At 49.6% G+C, this 16,577-nt stretch overlaps 1 protein-coding gene across 4 annotated transcripts in view; it reads left to right on the plus strand.

The window, feature by feature from the left end:
• The window catches only part of FAM222B (family with sequence similarity 222 member B), a 61,411-nt gene extending 46,783 nt beyond the window's left edge, over positions 1-14,628 (plus strand). For 3 of the 4 annotated variants that reach the window (XM_040243908.1, XM_040243906.1, XM_040243907.1), the window contains exons 2-3: positions 4,609-4,730; positions 11,682-14,628. In XM_040243908.1, the coding sequence (XP_040099842.1) occupies positions 4,649-4,730; positions 11,682-13,291 (1,692 nt within the window). In that variant the 5' untranslated portion in view covers positions 4,609-4,648 and the 3' untranslated portion in view covers positions 13,292-14,628. The remainder of the gene's footprint in view (positions 1-4,608; positions 4,731-11,681) is intronic. The other variant, XM_040243909.1, reaches the window with a different exon arrangement.
• The last annotated feature ends 1,949 nt before the right edge of the window (positions 14,629-16,577 follow it).

The following is a 16,577-nucleotide window of genomic DNA, read 5'->3' on the forward strand; positions in this document are numbered from 1 at the left end:
CCCTATTGTGTTAGAGATAGAGAAGAAAGATGCCTTTGAGCAATGACTGAATGTTATTGAGATTGGGTTAGTAGTGAAAAGTACAAGGTAGCTGGAAGTTGCCAGTGACCTGGACTGACAGAATTATTTGTTTGAATAGATGATTTTAGTGACACAGACCTTAAAGAAGACTGGTTATGCAGAGTCTGGTTTGATGAACATGTAATATTTTACCATCTTTGTCCCTGTTTATTTTCCCCAGAGCAGTATTTGCTTCGGTTTTTAACCTAATTTCTTGGACCCCAGGAGTAAAGGAATGGGGAGCAGTAGTATGAGAATTCTACCCCCACTACTGAAAGGCAGTCTTTTTAGATAAGCCTTTACCTCATGGATGAGAAAACTTAGTAGTCAAAGATAGTGATGACTCTCTTAATGAATGCAGTTTCTCAGGGTTAATCATATTCTCTCAAGATGCATGGACTGAGGATTTTCACTGTTGGGTGTATTTTATAAAGTGGAGTCTGATAACAAGGGGGCATAACATTTTCTTTTTTTACTTGGGATTTCAGAGATGGCACTGCTCTCAATTTCATTTTTTTAATTAAAATCCATCAATGGCAGATTTAAAATTTTGAACCACAGCATGAATCAGAAATTGGATTTGTCAGCCTTTACTTTTGGGGAGGTGGTAATTCTTTTTGAAAGTGGGGTTGAAGGCAGAGAAAGAGAAGGAAAGCAGGAGAGAGTCTTGGAAATAAGGGTACTGGAAGGCACTAGGCTGTGGGTGGGAGACTCTCCTGGGGGGTCATGACTCTCCATCACTTCACCCCCGACTCCCAAGTAAAAAAACCTTTGCTAGTATTTTCTCTCCCCTTCTTTTCTCACTTAAAAAAAAAAGAAGAGGAGTCTTTCTTTTCCTCATTTTCTACCCTCCAGTGGTTGTTAAGCATAAACAGGGACAAACAGTACAAACAGCTGAGATTTTCCTACCGGCACAAACCTGTCTCAAGGCAGAGATGGCCCTTTATCAGATGCTACCCAGGAAAGCGGAGAGTGTGACCTCACAACTCTAATAAAACCTCTGTTAACCTCAGTGAGGTGGGGGAGTTGTGAGGGGCACGGATGAAAGTCCTTTTGAATTTTCCCAGTGGGTTCAGAGTTTTGTTCCTTCAATTAGAGGTAGTCTGGGGAGAGCCAGCACTTGTGCAAATGCCCCAGGAGGGTCTGAACACCTTAGTTCTGTGCTCACTGCGATACTGTCATCCCCCTGGTTAGGGAGCAGACCAGCTGGTGGTGGGAAAGCTGGCTGAGACGCACAGAGAGGCTCTGCCAAGGAGATCTTTTTCCTTTCTCTGTGATGTCTGCAGCTCATTTGGCCTGAGCACCAGGTTTCTACTTGATGCTGTTCAGAAGTCAGGATTTGAATTTTGAGGCCCTTTCAGAGAAGCTAGAGGTAATGTTGATTTCTGGGTCTAATTGTGCTTGTGGAAGTTATCAGCTGTAACTTATATTGGAATATACGTTTAAGAAAAAGCCAGATGGTAATCAAAATGTGTGGGTGGCTTGAAGTTTTTAAATAAGAGGCTTGTACTCAGCTGCCAAGCCTCCAGAGAAGTGCTTTGTACAATGCATCCCTGCTTTCCAGTGGCGTGTGGAAGCAAGTTGCTTCCTTCCTATTTCCTCACAACCCTCGTGAACCTTGCCACATTCTCTGTCTTCCCTGCCCTGGCAGAAATTGATTCCTGACTTCAATAAAACTTCTCAGGGGGCTTGAAGATTTCCTTAGTTCAAGAGGCAGTCTTTCGGAAAGGATGACAGGTCCCTGAACTCGCAAAGGAAGTGTACACAGACGAGGGGCTGTGCTCTTGGCAGCCCAGATAATGCCAGTAAGGGCTCAGGAGTTAGACTTGCTGGGGGTTTCTGGTTGGGAACATAATCATCGAAGGTCCCAAACTCTGGGACTGCTTCCTGCTCAGACTAAAAACTGACTTTCTGGAGTCTTTACAGAACTCACCTCTTATTTTTGTTCCTTTGTTTGCCCTCAGTAAATCACTAATGCCTTTTGCCACCGTTCAGCTGGCTTAATTCTCTCCTGTTCTTCCTGTTGAAATCCAGAGTTGTGGCTTGAAGGGCTGTATGTTATGGTCAGCTCTTAAGGATCCACAACCCCCACTTGTCTCATGGTTGCAGGCATCAGGATTTGCTAGGTCTGTCAGAGATTACAGTGATCATTTGTAGACTAGTTCCTTCTAAAAAGTACAGGGAGATAGTGTATCTGCAAAGCAGCTGAATGAAGGGTTGTATTTTGTACCTCTATCATCACAGTCTCTTGGCTTTCTAGGTGAAGTACAAAGCCTGGAGGTGGGAGTGTGCTTGGCTCGTTGGAAGAGCTCCAAGGAGACCACAGTGGCTGGAATTAGAGTCAGCAAAAGGGTCAGAGGAGGTTAGAAGATAAGGTCAGATATGTGATAGTAACAGATCATTGAAGGCCTTGTGTGCCATGTTTGGATTTTGTATTTTATTCTGAGTGAGAGGGGAAGTCGTTGGAGATTTTTGAGCTGATATGGTTTCCAATTAAAAAAATAAATTACTCTGGCTGCGGTGTGGAGAATAGATTGGGTGATAGGAGCAGGGGTGGAACAGAGAGAAAGGTCATTTGGAAAGCTGTTGTCATAATCCAGGCTAGAGATGATGAGACAACAAGTGAAATTATTGCCTACCTCCAAGAAAGGTTGGGAGACCTCAGAAAGAAAACATCACTAAAGCCCCTCATACAGACCTTTGCACGGTACTAGGCTCCAGTATTTGTTAATTCTCTTCCTTTCCTTGGAGTTTGCCCTCAGCTGTATTAGGACCACAGGGGAGAGGTTGTTAAACAGAGATCAGCGTTCGCCGGGGAGGGTTGTAAGCAGTACCTCAGTCGTTTGCTAACAGAAGACTTTCTGTTTCTCAAGGCACTGCAGTTGGCACACTGTTCATTCTGTCATCCCACCCACCAGAGACCTGAAAAGACCAAATCTGTGCCAGAACTCCGGGGCAGCTCTGTTCCCGTTGAGGCTTTCACGCTTCAGTTCTTTCTGCAGTTGCTATCTTAGACACAGTCTGAGCAGCCTCTTTCACAAAGTATCTTTTCAGCTACCTGGCCTTGCAAGCTGGAGCTCTCTGATGCTCATCGTGACAAGGTAGTTTTCACATACCTGAGAGGACCCTTTAAGGGAAAGAAAGAGGTTTTGTGGTCTTTGTTTAACATTTGAGCCTCCCCTTCACCCCTCCCCACCCCCCAGCCCACACCGTTCCTCTTTTGTTGTGATCTGAAAGCCTTAATACCAAGCCATCCTGATTTCTGGGGTTTGCAGTGTGGGAAAGGAATTCAGTATGATTTAGTACATTACAGTTGTTTGGGGAAACGCCTATTCCACAGCTATATCATCCTGAACGCGCCTGATCTTGAAGTTAAGGAGGATCGGGCCTGGTTAGTACTTGGATGGGAGAGAAGCGTGGTCCTTGGTACACGGGGAGCTTGACTTGTTGACAAAGCTTCCTTCTCTCCAGAAGGCTACATCAGTGTTTGCTTGCTTGGGCTGTGTGTGTGTTGTTGGAAGACTTCACTGATGAAACCATGCCATCTTGTTACAACATCAGAATCACCTGCCCAAAGAGGGCAGCTTGCAGCCTACCACTTTCTTGATTTACCCTGGGAGCAAAGCAGTTTCTTTTTCCTTTTTTTGGGGGGAGGGGGGTGGCTCTGGAGGTCTAATTGTGTGAAAGGCCATAGGAAGGTGAATCCTCAGAAACTTGCAGACAATTTGCTTTAATAGTAGTTAGTCTTGTCTCCTAGGATGCTCTTATTCTTTATTTTTAAAAGTAAGTTCAGGCGAATTCCGTGGTGGTCCAATGGTCAGGACTCTGCCCTTTCACTGCCTAGGGCCCAAATTCAGTTCCTGGTTGGCAAACTTAAGATCCTGCAAGCTGAGTGTTACGGCCAAAAAAAAAAAGTCAGCTCAGATTACCAGGGTCACAAGTTAGACTTGGGGTGTCTTTGTGTCTCATATTCTGTACTGTCTCTGGAAGTGTCTGGCTGCCCCGGCCCCCAGCCAGGTCTGTGAATAGACTGAGCTGGGCCCCATGAGGATGAGCTGTCTTCAGGAAAGCTGTTCTGTTTTTAGGGAGAAATCATCTTTTCCTTCACCTCATTTGGACTGTGCCCTAGCCTTTCTGTGCCTGCCTTAGCTGGGGCACGGAGGAGAGCCAGCATACCATTTATGTGGCTGCCACATGGGCTTACCCGAAAGCCATAAGGAGAGGCAGCCTATGGGAAATGCAAGAAAGCGAGTGCGTCCGTAGCTTGTGAACATAAAGACCTTCAGTTGTTTGTGTAGATTGGCATTTTCTAGTTTTCATTTTCCCCGTCCAGGCATCTGTGCTGACTGAAATATTTGAGCCATAGCAATAGTAGAGAGCAAGTTGTTTCTACAGATAAAGACATAGATATATTTTCGTCCTACATGCTGCTAATTAAATTGCTTATCTATCTAAACTTGGGCCTCTGCGGCTGATATCCGATGTCCCTGGTGTCTTCCTGGAGTGAGTTGCTTTGTGTTCCATGACCTTGTTTTTCTGTTGTTCCAGTGTGAGTGGCTGCCTCATGTTGTGTTGATGCCGGTCTGCCATGCTAGCCTGTCTACCAGGGCCAGGTGACCTGTCCTTTCAGCTTCTTTCTCACACGCAGATGAACACTGGACTTCAGAAATGTAAGTAATCTGGATCCCAAGGAAGCATGCGGTCCTTTATTTTTCCCCTCCACCCGGGTTCTCCCAGAGACAACTTTGGGGTACCCTGACTTTGGTACCTCCAAGATGTTCTTCAGCACAGACAGCAAGAAAGCAGCTGCAGAACTTGTCGGCAGTTCGAGACGCTTCTCTAATCAGAGAGAGCCTCTTAAATACTAGATTCCCCAGTGTGTGTCATCTTAATTTTAATTGTTGCTGATAGATGTCTGTTGAGCAGTCGGACTATATGGAGTTTTACAGCCCAGTGTTATATATATCATATATGTATATATCACCCTTCAAGGAAGTGTTTCAGTTTGAACCCTGGGAGGAGTGGAATGAAAACGCACAGTCCAGATTACTTACTGTATCCCTGGAACAAACTGTTTGCACTCTTGTGTTGTTTGGAGCTCTCTGAGTGCCCTCTGCCACGGAGACAGACCGTTCCCCCTTGGCCTTCCTGTCTGCCTTCTGAGCCAGTGCCCGCAGCTCACAGCAAACAAACTCTTGCCTCCAGAAGGGACATGGAACTATCTAGCTTTCTCAGCCTCTCTGGGCGTGTTCCTGTTAATATTCTTCCCCCAAGACGGGATTTTGGAGAACTGCTAGCTTCCTGTATTAGATTGGCTGGCACTGACTTTGTATTTTCCCAGATTCCTACCTTCTGTCCCTATACTACGTGAATGTGCAAGGTAGATTCTATTCCTGGCTTATCACCATGCATGGCGTCTTCGAGTGTAAAGATGGCCCTAAATTTGGAATAGAGTTTCCTTTCAGAGCAAAAAGGGAAAATCAGCGAGGCATCTCAGCTTACCCTTTAACAGAAAAAGAGCCTCAGCAGGTTACCTGACTCCTTTATGACAGAGGTTGGCAAGCTCTTTCTGACAAGGGTCAAATGGATCATACCACATGGTGTCTTGCGTGTTCTCACCCCTGCTCTCATGGGGCACAGGCAGCCGTAGGCAGTATGTAAACAAATGAGTGTGGCTGTGCTCCAGCACCAACCTCTACAGAAGCACAGCAGCCCAGTGCTGGCTTTCAGGCTGTAGTTTCCCGCTCTCTGCTCCATGAGATTATCTGCAGAAGTTGAAAACAGTCTGGCCCCTTGATTTCCTTTCTCTGAAGGAGAGTAAGACTCAGAGCGTGGCCAGATCTAGAATTTGGCCAGTGAGTGCAGCTCCCGTAACAACAGATCTGAGGGTGTCAGTCTTCCTTCTGCGGCTGCCTGACACAGTAGGCAAGCTCGCTGTCCCAGCTCTGCCCCAGCCTTTCTTTCTTCTGCTGAGTGCCGATCGGGTGAGGGTGTTGTCTAGGCTCTCTGGCCACCCAGAGCCGCATGTTCACGCACTGTGACTGGGCGCAGGCCTCCAGGCACACTTCTGGAGAGGGAGCGCATGCAGAAGCATGTGGTAAGATGATGGAATGCAGCTCGCTGTCTCTCTTCTAGGTCCTTAACACACGCTGACAGCTTCACCCAGAGATGTACCATCAAGGGCTGAACCATCTAGGAGGAAAGGCAAATTGGCAGCTTTATCTTAGCTGCTGATGGGGAGAAGGGATCTTCACTCCCTTCTCCCCAAAGCAGCCCCCAAGTCACCTCTGCAAAAACCTCTATCCCAAATCTATATTCAAGAATTGAGGTGTCCTTTTTCTCTGGTTTCAGGCTTACCTGTCCATTTGGGGGCCAGTGTATTTCAATCCCTTCAACTCTCTTGTGACTCTACTTAACTACACCTAAACTTTTGCAGAGAAGAAAACCCAGTGGTGTTTTTAAGCTCATTTGCTTGCTTCTTTGCTCTCCCAAAATGTATTAGGAGAAAAAAAAAATCCTGTTCTGTGATGTACAGCTCTTAGCATTAAGCATTTACCGTTAAGGTGGGACAGAGTATAAACAGTCTGCTTCAGAAACCAGAAGCTAAGACGCTGCTCAGAGCCCAAGTCTGCTGCTGCTGCTGCTGCTGCTAAGTCACTTCAGTTGTGTCCGACTCTGTGCAACCCCGTAGACGGCAGCCCACCAGGCTCCCCCATCCCTGGGATTCTCCAGGCAAGAATACTGGAGTGGGGTGCCATTGCCTTCTCCAGAGCCCAAGTCTACCAGCTGTCAAAACCTGTGACTGCTGTTCAGCCTTTCCCTGCTCCCATCCTAAGGAGGGTCTTAAAAGTTGCTCAAAACACAGAACTCAGTATCTAGTGAGGTGGGCATGGAGTGTGTGCATGCTAAGTTGCTTCAGTCATGTCTGACTTTTTGTGACCCCATGGACTGTAGCCCTCCAGATTCCTCTGTCCTTTGGGATTCTCCAGGCAAGAATACTGGAGTGGGTTGCCATGCCCTTCTCCAGGGGATCTTCCCAACCCAGGGATTAAACTCATGTCTCTATGTGTCCTGCATTGGCAGGCAGGTTCTTTACCACTAGTGCTACCTAGGAAACTCCATGGGGTACAGATATTTATAGCTTTGCTGTTGTTCAGTCGCCCAATCTTGTCCGACTCTTTCTGACCCTATAGACTGCAGCACGCCAGGCCTCCCGGATGCCCCTCACCATCTCTTGGAGTTTGCCCAAGTTCATGTTCATTGTATTGGTGATGCTATCCAGCCTTCTCATCCTCTGACGCCCTCTTCTTCTTCTGCCCTCAATCTTTCCCAGCATCAGCCTTAATAGCTTAGTATATTTTATATTGGAATAGTCAGCTTAAGGCAGGGGAGATGGGGTCAGGGCTCAGGAGAGGGGATATGTGGCTTTTTGGCCCAGCACTGTCAGTCACCTGGCTGGTCAGTCTGCCCCCGGCTTGAGCTCCCATATGTACAGAATCATAATATCAGTCCCTTCAGACACCAGTGTTTTCTCTTCTCCCCATCCTCTTCTACATGTATAGGAGGATGTGATGTATTTTCCCACCAAAAGTATGACTTGCCTTAGTGCAGGCTGGATTAAAGGACATCTTGCCTTTGGGTGGGTCCTGCACAGGCTAGAAAACCACAATTGTGGTTAGTGGCTGCCCTCCCAGAACTTTCCTGGATTGTTATTCTGTAACATCACATGGTTCAGGAGACTTGAGCCATTTTGGAGCTTTGTACTTGAAATGGAGCTTTGTACTTGAAAAATTTGTTTTCCTCTAAGCCATCTTCTCCCAATTCCCCAGAAACTGTTGCTTTTGAACATTTGTTTCCTTCATTAACCCCAAGCCTCTGCTCCTGTTTCTCCAGCTCACAGTCAGGTGTACAGATAGGGTGGCTTAATAAAGATTTCTGGGTAGAGTGGTTGAAATGACCAAAGGTCCCTGGTCTTCAGATTGTCTTTCAGACAGTGACTGTGACTTCTTTCAACTGTAGAGAATCTTAGGACCTAGAACAAATAATCAAAATTAATCTTTTACTATACTCTCATATGCTTATCTGCCCCCTAGTGGAAAGATCTGGAAATGGCAGATTGGCCCAGTGACTGGATAAACTCAGAGAAACATCAGAAATATTAGCTAACATTTGTGGAGTGCTTACCATATGCCAGGCACTATTGCGTATTTTTATGTACGTTCCCATTCATTCTTCAATAATTCCGTATGAGAGACTCACTTATCTTTCTTTTAAGCGTGAGAATGTTTGTCACTCGTCAGTGTCACAGTACTAATCAGTGACTAGGCTAGAATTCACTCTTGGGTCAGACTCCAGAGCCTGTGTTTGATGCACAGCCTGTGTCTCCCCACAGGCTAGAGGCTCCTGCTGTGTAAGCCACTAGTGTCTTCTGATCTTCAAAACAGAAAAATAAATGGGGAGGTCCTTGTAGGGAAGCCTCGATTCAGGGAGATTCCCCCACCCCCAGTCCCTAGTCCATGGAACTTTTCTCTGCTATATTAATGCTCAGACTCAAGTCTGGGAGGCCCTGCATTTAGGGCTTCATGGTAAGGTTACTTTGTCCCATCTGTGAGCAGACTCAGCGAGACCTGCTATCCTTGAATAATTACCATTGACAGTTACAGGTCCTGTTCACAGAGCATTTCCTGTTCATGGGATTTTTTGATCTTAGTAATTCTGTGAGGTAGGGCAGCAGGTATCATTGCTGTTTATAAATGAGGAATGACTGAGTGACACTCTGAGTAGTCAGATAATCAAGCCAGTGCTTGAATCCAGTCTCTTTTTTCTAACCACAGAGTCTCTGTTCTCCACTGCTTTATGCCTCGATTAATGACACCGTTGGTACCAGATAGTTAAATAAGTTGCTTGCAAAGCTGAGGTGTCTGTGTCAGCCGTGCACTTAGAGGAAGATGATGCAGAAGAAAGAAAGGCTGCAGATGAAGTACTGAGAAAAGCTCGGAAGGGTTGGGCTGAAGTCTGGTATGTGAAGTGGGTGGTGTCAGAGCCCCAGAATGGGACCTCTTTCTTGTCTAGTGTGCTCATCTGTCTTCCTGAGAGTCTTCCTTAACGGGCTGTAGCCCGTGTGCAGCCTCCCTGCCCCTCACCTCGTCACCATTGTCAGCATCAGTGGAGCTGGGGCAGAGGGAGCTGGTCGGTGTAGTGTCCCGTCCCGCACTCCTGATTGAGGCCAGCACACCTTATGCCTCTGCTAGAAAAAACCAGCTTGACAGTTGGTATTGACTTGGAGCAAAGGAGCTCTGTTATTCAGCAAGCCACTGTATCAGCCTCTCTTAGTTGGCCTTCAAGGAGAGAACCTTGTTAACATGGAGCAAGACTCTTCCTACATGGAGGGGCAGATCTTCATTTCCTGTCTGAATGGAAACGCAGCAGCTTCAGACTCCTCCTGTTCAGCTGAATCCCAGCTGTTGAGCCAGACAGTGTGCTTAGAGGTACTTACTGCAGGTCTGCTCTGGGTAAGGAAGGCGCCAAGCCAGGAGTGTCACACACTTCTCGTCAGTCACATGAAAGCGCAGTGGCTGACCAGGGCAGCTTCTCGTGGAGTTCTGGTGCCTTGAGTTTAGGGACCTTCTTCAGTGATCCCAGACTTTTTTGGTGTCCTCTGTGCAAGAGAATGTAAGACAGGTCAGAAAATGGCCCCCACTTTATGGAGCCTGAAGCCCATTAAGGGTCAGAGGCTTACAAGCAGCAGCAGAACTCCGTTCTTCAGGCCATCTTGACCCTTGTTGCCATCTCGTGCTGCCTGGTGGGTGGGGGACTTCCAGGCCTCTCTGCCTCCTTTTGCTTCCTACCTTCACTTGTCACTGTCACAGTCATCCTTCTGAGGCCTTCTGCAGCTCGGTCATCTTACAGACATTGCAATTACGGATGGAGCAGGTATTCAGCACTCAGTAAATAAAGTAGAGCCTTGGATACGTTAGAATGCCTACCAAGTTCAAGGCATTGTGCCAGCATTTGAAAACACGAACCTTTTCCTTTCTGTACCCTTTTTTTCTCCTGTACCCTTTTTTGCTGAGTCCTGCCTCTTTGAGCGTGAGTCCGGATCTCTCTGCCCCTCCTGAACTGGAGCTTTTTTTTTCTTGCTTCTGAGGAGAGCAGCAGTTTCTAAGCGGTTGCTGCCAGCCAACCAGCAGTGTCATCTAAAGCAGGCAGCTAGCTGTGCCCTCTCCCTGCTAGCACTCACTAGATGACTTCTGTTCAGTGATGCCCAGCGACATGACTTTGAGTGGGGTCTCCTTTGGGCCAAGCCAGCTGAGGCCACAAGCCAGGCATTTGGTCAGCTTAGTCCTTGGTCTGCCCTGGCCGCCTCCAGCACAGGGAGGAAGTAGGGAGGGAGGCAGCTAGCTGAACCCAGGCTCCCAGCCAAGCACACCCCTCCTTTTTTTTTTTTTTTTCTGCTTTGGGGAGTCTGTGTACTTACTCAGCAAGCCTTTATTAAGCACCTTCTGTGTATACACAGGGGAGACCCTCCCTCGGAGAAAGGGAGAATGGCACTAAGACCCCTTGCCAGGAGCCTGGCAAGCTTAAAGAGCTCTTGTTCTCAGAACCTTTTCCTTTTTGACTGCAAGCACGACATCCGCTGGAGCCCCCTGATGGGAGGCGACTGGAGATGGGAACAAAGAGACTGTTAGCATTAATGAGGCCCATTGAGCGGAGGCCCATTGAGCGGTGTTTCCGCAGTCTCCAAAGGAGGGCCGGTTTTTCCTCTTTCATTTCGGAAAGTGACAGCTGACAGGGGCCGAATACAGACTATTTTTGGCTCTCAGAACTTCAAGATGCTCTGAATCCTTTCTCCTCAGTTCCCTCCCTGCAGCCCTGTCATTATTGTCGCCCCCCACAAGGAAATAAATAAAGCTTTTTGATCTTCACCCAGTCAGGCTGAGAGTAAGCTGTAAACAAAAGTGAACTTGTGACATGGGGGTGGGGGAGGGATGTTGGCAGCTCGCTCCTCTGCCCCTGAAAAAAGAAGCATCCTGTCTCCTGTGCCAGGATGCCCACCCCGTGGGCACAGTGCTCCAGCTGCCACTGCCGAGAGAGCCGACGCCTCACTGGCCCCCGCAGACCGGAGAGGAGCCATTCTGGGTGCCCTCTTCCCCAGGGTGTCACCCGGCAGGGGCTGAATGGCCCTGACAAGCATCCCTGCTTAGAACCTCCAAACCCCAGGCCAGCAGGGGCCGGTAGGAACTTGGAGAGAGTTCTGCGTGAGAATTGGCCCAGTTCCGGCTAAAATGCGAGACTTTGGAAAGTTGCTCTGCTCTTTTGATCTTTAGTGACCTCATTTGTGAAGAGGGACCATCATGATAGTACCTGCCTCCTAACAGTAGCGGGGATTCATGGAGATAGCCTGGCACTCAGCATGAGCCCTGGCCCATGAGACGTGCCCACTGCATGATAGCCAGGCTTGTTTCTGTTGGGGCTGAGGCTGGCTCCGAGCTGGAGGCTCGGCCTGACGCCCCGTGCACCCTGCCCCGCAGGCCGCAGGCGGGAAGCTAGGAGGGCTGGTTGGCTTGGCACTGACGAGCTCCCTCTCCTTCTCTGCTCTCCTTCCCCTTCTCTCTCTCTAGGGGACACTACACAGAAAATGAGAACTGCTCACTACCCCACCCCAGCCGAATTGGACGCGTATGCTAAGAAGGTCGCAAACAACCCACTGACTATAAAAATCTTCCCCAACAGTGTGAAGGTTCCCCAGCGGAAACACGTTCGTCGTACTGTGAACGGCCTGGACACATCGGCCCAGCGCTACAGCCCCTACCCGACTCAGGCCGCCACCAGGGCAGGCCTGCTGGCCATTGTCAAAGTGCCAGCCAAAAGCATACTCAAGGACTTTGACGGCACCCGAGCCCGGTTGCTCCCCGAGGCCATCATGAACCCCCCAGTGGCGCCCTACGCTACTGTGGCACCCAGCACTTTAGCCCACCCCCAGGCCCAGGCTCTGGCCCGCCAGCAGGCCCTGCAGCACGCACAGACCCTGGCCCACGCCCCTCCCCAGGCGCTGCAGCACCCTCAGGGTATCCCGCCACCCCAGGCGCTGTCCCACCCCCAGAGCCTCCAACAGCCTCAGGGCCTGGGCCACCCTCAGCCCATGGCCCAGACCCAGGGCTTGGTCCACCCTCAGGCCCTCTCTCACCAGGGTCTCCAGCACCCCCCCACTCCCCTGCTGCATGGAGGCCGGAAGATGCCAGACTCAGATGCCCCCCCGAATGTGACTGTGTCTACCTCAACTATCCCCCTTTCAATGGCGGCCACCCTGCAGCACAGCCAGCCCCCGGACCTGAGCAGCATCGTGCACCAGATCAACCAGTTTTGCCAGACGCGGGCGGGCGTCAGCACTACCTCAGTGTGTGAGGGCCAGATCGCCAACCCCAGCCCCATTAGTCGCAGTCTGCTCATCAATGCAAGCACTCGGGTGTCGACCCACAGCGTCCCCACACCAATGCCTTCATGTGTGGTCAATCCCATGGAGCACACCCACGCGGCCAGCGCCGCGCTGCCCACTGCGGGCCCTGTCAACCTGCCCGCGGGCCTCTCACGTGCCCCCACTGGCTACCCTAGCGACCTCAAGCCAGTCGCCTGGAACCAGCACCAGCTGGCCCACCTGCAGCAGATGTGTGGTGAGGCCGGTGGGACGCCGGCCCCTGGCCTGACAGGCAAGCATGCGGCAGGACGCGAGTTGGCAGGGCCTGGCTTGGTGGGCAAGGCCCCTGCCTACCCGCAGGAACTCTGCCTGGCACAGTCTTTCCATCTGAAGCCACCCCTGGAGAAGCCAACCCCGTCCCCACCCGTCAACGGCCTGGCCGCCCCACTGGCCTACCCCAATGGTCACTACTTCCAACCCCTGTGGAACAACATTCTGCCCACTCCCAATAGCGACAGCTCGGGGTCTCAGGACCTCGCCGTGCCGTTCCACGGTGGGCAGCCCGCGGGCGCACCCCTTGACTGTGCGGCGGTGGCTGCTGGGGCCCACTTCCGGGCAGGGACTGGGGGCGGTCCAGTGGCAAGCCAGAACAGCTTGATACAAACGGTGGATTACCTAAGTGGGGATTTCCAACAGGCCTGCTTCCGAGAACAGAGCCTGGCCATGCTGAGCAAGGCCCACCGAGCCCCTGGCAACCGAGCCCCTGACCCCACAGATAGTCGAAGTCTTCATATTCAGCACCCAGGGTATAGATAGGGAGCCCTGGTGCCCTCCAGTTCCACGTCATACATCACCCTCCTAGGTTTAGTCTTACTTTTGAGTAATTGGATAGTTTCAAAGTTTCACTGCTCCAACGTGATCATTCTTAGATGTCTAAGAAAGGGAATCTAGTGGGATCTAATGGAGGACAGAGGGGGATCCTTTTTGCCCTCATCTTCACCCGTACCAGCCCCAGCAACTTTTGGGTTTATGTTGGGACCTAATCTCAACTCCCGGCTTGACTCTCCATTGCCTGCCTATCAGTCCAATTCCTGCCCCATCTCCCCACCGCCTCCTGCCCACCATTGCCCACCAGCCTCCTTTCCTCTTTACTTGCACCTCTCACTGTTGCCCTTAGGACTGAGGTATGGGCTAAGGGAAGGGTCCCCAGGCGAGGTAGTAGTCAGCACCCAGCCGCCTAAGCTAGGCCTCTCCCTGTCTCTGTCTCTCTTTCCGGGACGAAGAAGCCAGACTTCCCAAGTGCTCTAAGAGCCGATTCCTTATTTACCCAAAGACCTCAAATCAAAACTGGCCCGGTCTGTCTCCTCCCAGCCCTTCCTCAAGGCTTTATTTTTACACCTGCATTGAACCCAGAGCCTCTGCACTTGTCCTTGCCACACTCCTCAAGGGCATCCTGCAAGCATGTGGCCGTGGCCTTGGGACGTTGCGGGGGCGGGGAACCTATCTTTGTATTGATACCTTGGTTCCTAACTCCTTTTCCACCCCTGGAGCAATGCCAGGATGTCTGGCTTATCCAAGACCTTCCTCACTGTTGGCTGTCTCCTGAGTCACCTGCTGCCCTCACGCCCCACTCCCCCCTCGCAAACAAAACAAAAAGCCAATCTTACTTGAGGAATTAGGTAGTAGGTATAGGATGATCACATTGGAGTTTGGAATTAAAAACACTGAAAAAAAAAAAAACCCTGCATTTGGTTCTCTACACTGGCTAAGAATATTGCTCTACACTGTAAGTTTTAAACGTCCTGTTTCTGTGTGAATGTAGCGTGGGTTTGAGGAGCGATGTGTGTGAGCGGCCCCACAGGTACATTCACTGTCTAGTCACCTTCCGCAGCCCCTCAGTTTAATGAAGGAAAAAAACTCAAAGCCTTAAGCTCTCTGACTTCTCCTTTACCAAATGAGCATGGTTCCAACAGCTGGGGATGGGCCTCTATTGGAAACAGCCCCTCCCGCCCCTGGCCCTTCCCTCATCCACTCCACGCTCAGTGTCATTACCAGGCGACAGTGAGTTGGCCAGAAATTTTAAACTTTCCTGTAATTTAGATGATATTTTGTTGTAATGGTTTGCACCCTCCTGTTAAAGATACATAGTTGGGCGGTTTTTTTTTCCCCCCCCCCCCCCCTAAAAAAAAAAAGACCTACCCTGTGAGGTTGTTTGGGGGGGGAGTGTGGGGATTTTTTTTTTATTTTTTTTTTTTTTTTTTTTTTTGTTGTTCCCCCCCCCTTTATAAATATATATTGGGGGGGTTTTTTTTCCCCCCCCCCCCCCTTTAAACCAAATAAGCCCTACCCTTTCTTCTTGTCTCTGGGGAATGTGAGCTGATGTTATTTAAGATTCTTGGTTTTGTTTACTATACTATCCACTGTTCTTTAGCCAGAAATTCTCTAGTGATCTGAAGCAATGTGACTGAAGACCAGTTTTTAAATTATGTGTTGGCAAGTTGCCTTATATTTAAAAAGAAAAAACAAGGAAAAATAATGCCTGATTGTGTTATGCCAAATGATAGCAGCGTGAAGTCCTAATTTATTGTTCCCTGTTGTTTTGCTGCCGTCTCTAGACACTGGTACCTTCCTGTCCTGAGCCCCCAGGAGCGCCAGCAGCTTCTGGTGCGATGCCTTCTCCCAGTGTGTTGGCCACCATCTCACCCAGGGGCCCCTTCCAGTTCTTGCTTCTCTTGAGTTAAATTCTCTGAAAGGACACCACTGTCTCAGCTTACCCCCTGCTTGATCTCCAGACCAGATATTTTTGCTGTAATTTTCTTCCAATGCCTCTCTCCCCAAAAGGTGAGCTGCCATTTTAGAAAATTGGACCAGACACCAACTTGGGGGCTTAAAAATCAAACCTCAAACCCATCTCTTCCTGTGTAGGGGTGCATCTGAAGCTCTCACTCCCACCCCTAGTCTGCATGGATAATGTACTGTGACCCCCTGCCCCCCACTACCCTCACCTTTGATGGGAGATGTTTCCTAGTTCACCCTGAGCCCCTCTTCCCCTCTGCCAGCCAACCCCCAACCAGCAATAAGGGTCCACGCCAGGGCCTCCTACCCACACCCCCGGCCTCCATTCCACACTGCCCCTAGAAAATAATCTGGGTCTCCTGCCGTCCACATACTGTAGCATTCATTCTCCATCTCCCTCATCCTCTCACCTGTGGTGGTTTATGGGTGTGATGGGGTTTTTAAGATTATTATAAACCAGTAAAAAGAGAAAACTCACCTTTTGATCTTGTCCTATTCGTTAATGCTTGTTTGAGATGATCTTTCTTAACGGTTTTTAATACTTTCTAGAAGTAATTTCTCATTTTTAAAGGGCCTTCTAGAGTATTTGTCCCGGTCAGAAGCCCTCCGCACCCATCATCCCAGGGCAGGTGTGCTGAGTCAGCCCCTGGAAGGGGCACCCGACTGACTGGCCATCTCCCCTGGGCAGGGCTGCGGGGGGCTTGGTGGGACTTGATGGTTATGTTCACCGCCCTTCAGTGGAGGCCCAGTTCAGTGTACTGCCGTGGTCAAGGACCATCAGTTACTGAAAAATGGGGATCTGGTTTGTGAATAAACCACTTAAGACTGCCCCCCCTCCCCCTTGAAAATCTTGGAATTTCTGAGGACCTCTGACAAATGATAATTGTAATAATCTGTAACATGAAAAGTGGCCCTCTTGGCAATTTCAGTCTTAAAAGGTTGAGTACTGATTGGAGATTTTTTTTTTCGTCTCGGGTTGGGGGGGAATCCTCAACAGCTCTTTAGGTCTCCCCTTTCTGCTGAGTTTGGGTCTGGGCTAAGATGTGATGGAGGGAAGGAAAGATCCCATAGGCTGTGGAACTCAGTGAGTGTGCAATCAGATGGTTAATAGGTGGTTCTCAAAACTGATGGAGTCGAAAGCACCTTGAGCACGCCCTCGTCTGTGGAGTGTTTTTTTGTGAAGGTACTTTTTGCCTTTACTCCTCATCCCATCCGTGTGAAAGAAAACTCTCCCACTCGTTGAGAGACCTACAGTCAGCCTAGAGTAACAAGGCTAAACAGAGTAGGCAGTTGAGTCCCACTCACA

Source organism: Oryx dammah, unplaced genomic scaffold, assembly GCF_014754425.2.
Source record: "Oryx dammah isolate SB20612 unplaced genomic scaffold, SCBI_Odam_1.1 HiC_scaffold_8, whole genome shotgun sequence".
Taxonomy (NCBI): domain Eukaryota; kingdom Metazoa; phylum Chordata; class Mammalia; order Artiodactyla; family Bovidae; genus Oryx; species Oryx dammah.